Source organism: Pan paniscus, chromosome 5 (genome assembly GCF_029289425.2).
Source record: "Pan paniscus chromosome 5, NHGRI_mPanPan1-v2.0_pri, whole genome shotgun sequence".
Lineage (NCBI taxonomy): Eukaryota > Metazoa > Chordata > Mammalia > Primates > Hominidae > Pan > Pan paniscus.
In genome coordinates, this window is record NC_073254.2 from 31,795,763 (window position 1) to 31,801,762 (window position 6,000).

At 42.1% G+C, this 6,000-nt stretch overlaps 1 protein-coding gene across 1 annotated transcript in view; it reads left to right on the forward strand.

Moving 5' to 3' along the window:
- The window catches only part of STMND1 (stathmin domain containing 1), a 29,426-nt gene extending 24,111 nt beyond the window's left edge, over positions 1 to 5,315 (forward strand). The window contains exons 4-5 of the mRNA XM_003823172.7: positions 3,056 to 3,187; positions 4,534 to 5,315. Coding sequence (XP_003823220.1) covers positions 3,056 to 3,187; positions 4,534 to 4,821 — 420 coding nt within the window. The 3' untranslated portion in view covers positions 4,822 to 5,315. The remainder of the gene's footprint in view (positions 1 to 3,055; positions 3,188 to 4,533) is intronic.
- Positions 5,316 to 6,000: the final 685 nt, after the last annotated feature.

The window sequence follows — 6,000 nt, forward strand, 5'->3', positions numbered from 1 at the left end:
TTTTTTTTAAGAGACAGGGTCTGACTACATTGCCCAGGCTGGTCTTGAATTCCTGAACTCAAGTGATCTGCCTGCCTCGGCCTCCCAAAGTGCTGGGATTACAGCGTGAGCCAATGTGCCCAGCTCATTGTTAACATTTTTAAGTGCCAACATTTGATAAATTCTGACTTCATAAAATTCAGTTGTAAAGAATATAGATATCTTTCTACAGGTTTTTTATTTTTTTACTTAAAATGTGGAACTCAAGAAAGAACATGGCTTGCACAGGTAGGATTAACTTCCTCTGTGGGGAGGATCATTTTAGGATTAAGCCACGGGAAGAGGTGACCAAAACAGAAAAATCCAAGTTCTCTCAGAACTACTGATCTCGGAATTTTAGTCAAGGTTCAGGCTCCTATGTATAGCCTAATCTGGCGTTTCTTTAGTGGATCTTGGATTACTACTTAATTTTCTTTTAGCCTTCTACGCATGAACATCCCTAAAAAATCATTTTCTTGCTAATTTCACAGTATCTCTAGTTGAGCCACCATAGCAAGTATTTCCCTCTTTTCAGCGGGTGGTCTTTGCCAGCAGGAAACTTAGGAGCCAATTGTCATAAAAATAATACAAAATGATGATGGGAGAGGGAACTTCCTTTGACAAACATTCCACGGTTTTCAAGCAGTGAAAAACTTTTCACCCCATAAACCGTCTGATGGTTCTAAACGAGCCAAAACGTCAATACATGTTTTTTCTTTAGGAGACTTCCTGAGAATCATAGATTTTAAAGCTGAAAGGAAGCTTCACAGACCTCTTCCCCCTTGCTGCTTCACAGTTGAGAAAATTGAGTCCAAAGAGAAGAGCTGCCTGGGTCTCCACTATGTGCTGGGCATTCCTGCCGCCCCAGAGTTGAAGCTCGTGCCTGCTGCCTGATGATCCCCCCAGCTGTAGGCTCTCCTTCCTCCCCTCTGTGCTTTCGCCCCTTTCTGCTTTGTCCTGGTTATGAGTTTGTGTTCTGCCTTTGGAAGAAGTCACTGCTTTGACTGAATGAAAAGTAGCTATCATTTGCAGAGTGGCTACTTTATCCTTTTCTTTCTTTTTTAAAACCAATCCCAAAATATATGTTATCAAACTTATTTTACAAATGAGGAAACCATAGCTTGCAGAGTTTAAGGAATCATAGAGAGTCAATGCACACGCTGGGCGTGGAGGCTCACGCCTGTAATCCCAGCACTTTGGGAGGCTGAGGCAGGTGGAACACCTGAGGTCAGGAGTTCAAGACCAGCCTGGCCAACATGGTGAAACCCCGTCTCTACTAAAAATACAAAAATTAGCTGGGTGTGGTGGCACACACCTGTAATCCCAGCTACTTGGGAGGCTGAGGCAGGAGAATCGCTTGAACCCGGGAGGCGGAGGTTGCAGTGAGCCGAGATCGTGTCAATGCACTCCAGCCTGGGTGACAGGGCAAGACTAGGTCTCGAAAACAAAAACAAAAACAAAAAAAATCGTCATTCCATAGCCCAGCCAGGATTCAAACCCAGGGCTGACTAAGTCTCGGTCTGGTGCCTTGTTTTACTCTGCTAAACTGCCTCTCTTTGATTTATTTTCTTGGTACCTATAGCATTATAGTCTGGAGAAACAGTCTTTTAGAAATTACAATGAATATTAATAGCTCCTTTGTCTTTAAAAAAAGTATTTAGAGAAATTATCTGGAACAATATTCAGTTCATTTTGTAATGCAGCCTTGGAGTTAACTACCCCCACCCAGTTGTAATAAATCTATATTTATATAGGAAGATGTCCATATTAAGTTAATTGAAGAAAGTTAATTGCAGAGCAATATATATAGTATAACTCCATTTAGGTTTTGTTTAACATTACAGATATCCTTAACATATATATGTGCGTATATATATATATGTGCGGAGTAGATATCTGGGAAGACACACACTAAACTCTTTACAAAGGTTCATGCTAAGGACTGGGATTGGGGGCCAGGTGGTTAAATAGAGGATAAGGAGATGATTTATGTATCAGTTATATTTTTTATAATCAATCTATATTATCTTAAAACTAATTTTTAAAACAAAAACACCTTAAAACTTTCTTCATAAATACTTTATGACAATTTTACTTATTTTGGAACTAGAAATTATAATTAGAAAGTCATCATTACTGCTTTGAACTGTTGAAAGGGTAGTTGATCATATGAAGTGGGATTTTTCCCCCGCTGTCATGAAAATGTTTGTCAAGTTCCTCCAGCAAAGCCCAGCACAGAGTTGTTGTTCAGTAATCGTTAATTATCTCTTTCTACCACAAAACCAGAAGCAATGAGAACTAATCTCTATCCCAGATGAAAGTAACTTGTAGCTTGTGGAATATTATAAAATCATCAGGTTTTATCAATCAGGTGAACGCTTCACCTTAAACTACAAATTCACCCCCATTCTCCACTGCTTTTCATCTTATATTCATTCTCAAGATTTTTTCCTTCTAAGGGGTCGTCTTCTATTCAGTCTTAGAACACCTGCATTCATAGGGCCTTTTTGTAATAGCCTGGTGCTTTTAAGGCATCTAAAAGATCTTATCGTTATAATTCTGTTGTTATCAACTTTCACGTTGGTTTTTTTAATCTGCGCCTGGAAAGTTAGATTTTTAGAATTTACTTTATTCATTTATTTATTTATTTATTTAGAGACGGGGTCTCGCTCTGTTGCCAAGGCTGGAGTGCAGTGGAACGATCTTGGCTCACTGCAACCTCCACCTCCTGGGCTCAAGCGATCCTCCACCCTCAGCCTCCCAAGTAGCTGGGACTACCGGCACACACCACCACGCCTGGCTAATTTTTTTGTATTTTTGTAGAGACAAGGTTTCACTATGTTGCCCAGGCTGGCCTCGAACTCCGGGGCTCAAGCAGTCTTCCCACCTCGGCCTCCCAAAGTGCCGGGATTACGGGCATGAGCCACTGCACCCAGCCTAGAATTTACATTTTAAACTGTTTATTCTAACTCTTTTGCCCTTCTCTTCTGCCAGTGAATATGATTGTTTCTTCATGTAAAAAGATGTTTTATTCCAGTTGACTACGACTGAGAAGCCATTGAGAAAGCCACCTTCCAGACTAAAAAAACTCAAGATCAAAAAGGAAGTGAAGGATTTCACAATGAAGGACATCGAGGAGAAGATGGAGGCTGCCGAGGAGTGCAGGAAGGTAGTGAGCTCTCAGATGCTCTAGGCTTGAGGAGTTCGCTCTCTGTTAAAATGATCTCACCCCAGAGCTTTCCTATCAGCAGTTTTAAGACAAACTGCATGGATCTATAATAAGTATTTTTTTTATTATTTTACTAATTTTTTTAAGAGACAAAGTCTCACTATGTTGCCCAGCCTGGAGTACAGTGGCATGCTCAGAGCTCACTGCAATCTTGAACTTTTGGGCTCAAGCGGTCCCCCTGTCTCAGCCTCCTGAGTAGCTAGGACACAGGCCCATACCACTACATGAGGCTGATTAAAAAAAAAAAAAAATTGTTGGCCAGGCGCGGTGGCTCACGCCTGTAATCCCAGCACTTTGGGAGGCCGAGGCAGGCGGATCACGAGGTCAGGAGATCGAGACCATCCTGGCTAACACGGTGAAACCCCGTCTCTACTAAAAATACAAAAAATTAGCCGGGCGTAGTGGCAGGCACCTGTAGTCCCAGCTACTCGGGAGGCTGAGGCAGGAGAATGGCGTGAACCCAGTAGGCAGAGCTTGTCATGAGCCGAGATTGTGCCACTGCACCCCAGCCTGGGTGACAGAACGAGACCCCGTCTCCAAAAAAAAGAAAAAAAAATTGTTTAGAGATGGAGTCTCACTATGTAGCCCAGGCTGGTCTTAAATTTCTGGCCTCAAATGATTCTCCTGCCTTGGTCTCCCGAAGTGTTGGGATTACAGACATCAGCCTCTGTGCCTGGCCTATAGCTAGGATTTTAATGATCTTTATGCTTTTTATTATATGCTATATGTTTCGTGGTTTTTCTTAAAAACTTCCTTTCTGTTGTAAAGGAATAAAGCAGGTTGGGTGAAAATTACAGTTTCATCCATATAGCCTAAGTAAGCAACATCCAATTCTTGGAATTAAATGAAGTATGGAGTGTTCTTCATATGGAAAAAGAGAAACTTCAGTTGAGGCTGGGGGCAGGAGGAGAGGCAGGGTTGGGGTGTGGTGTTGAACTGAGAGAAGCTGCTGCAGAGCATCAGGCTGCATTACTCCTGCTGCATTTTCACCAAGGGCCCCCACAGCCCTCCACAGGCCCTTGGCCAGACCCAGCCTTCACAGCTGGGTCTGACAGCCTTCATTTCCCAGCTCTCTAATTGGCCTATCAGAGAGCAAGGACCAGACTCCAAGCTCCATGAGGGCAGGCCCCATGTCTGCCTTCTTCAACAAGAGTTTCTCAACAAATGTTTGTTATTTGACTGAATAATGACATAGAGAAGCCATGAATGTTCAATACAAGCAACATTAATCACAACTTGTAGAAAGTTATTTAGGCTCTTTTTCATTCTTTAATACTGCATTTCAGACTAAAGAAGAAGAAATAAGAAAAAGGCTACGGAGTGACCGACTTTTGCCTTCAGCTAATCATTCAGATTCAGCTGAATTAGGAGGGGCCGAGGTTGCATTTGCCAAAGGACTTCAAAGGGTGAGGTCTGCTGGATTTGAACCATCTGACCTGCAGGGAGGAAAACCATTGAAGAGGAAGAAGAGTAAAAGTGATGCAACCTTGAATGACATAAACGAAAGTGATGAAAGTTTTGGGGTCGTGGAGTCAGACATGTCCTACAACCAAGCAGATGACATAGTCTACTAAGCCATTTTTTGTGAATTTCATAAGAAAGCATTCATTCTCCCCGTTTGTGAAATTTGTAGTATGTCTCATAATCTTTGACTGACCTCATTCCACTGGGATTTCTGCCTTGGGCTTAAGAATGATTGTGTGGGCTGCACAGGCTGAAGGTTAGCTGAGTAAATTAAGTAGCTATGCTAGTTTTTAAAAAAAGAGCGAGGGGGAGACTTGACCAGCATAGATATTTGGCACTCTCCTTTGTGTGGCTTCAAACATTATGGAGATGTCTTTAATTTATAAGTGCCTTCAGTTCACATTAATAAGTTCGTGCCAAATGAAATCCTTCCTGTTTACTCCTGCCTTGTGGCGGGGTCCATCCTCTGCTGGTCCTTTAAAACAAATTGCATGGATTTGTATTAAGTATTTTAATGGTTTATATGTTTTTTATGCTGTATGTCTATGGTTTTATAAATTTTTTTCTCTGTGTTGTGAAGGAATAAAGCAATGTCTTGAAGTTGGATGAATTACAGTTTTATCCATGTAGTTTAAGTTAGCAATATCTAATTCTCAGAATTACATAAAGAATAGAGTTTTCTTCTTGTGAAAACAGAAGAACTTCAGTTGAGGCTAGGGATGGAAGGAAGTTGTGAGGGTGCAGGTAGACTGGGAGTCAGCCCTGCTACCAGTGTCTGTCCTCCCTGCAGACATGCTGAGCTGAGAAGCTGCTGGTCCTCATCTTATTGAATTATACCTTGGTTCTTCCCTCCCTTACCACTCATATCCAATCAATTATCTGGTCTTATGATTCTAGAAGCTTTTTTTTTTTTTTGGAGACAGGGTCTCATTTTGTCACCCAGGCTGGAGTACAGTGACATGATCTTGGCTCACTGCAGCCTTGACCTCCTGGGGCTCAAGCAATCCTCCCACCTCAGACCCTCAAATAGCTAGGACTACAGGCATGCATCACCACACCTGGCTAATTTTTTCTAGAGACGGGGTTTCGTCATGTTGCCCAGGCTGGTCTCAAACTTCTGAGCTCAAACAATCCACCCACCTCATTTGCTTGCAAACACATATCAAAAATCAGTGAGTGGCAAGTGACAATGAAGCTGCATCTGGTGGCAGGCTTTACAGTGGCAAGTGAGTTGATGTACTTCAATTGTACAGCCACATCTGGTGGCCTTAAAAGTATGTTTGAGGCAA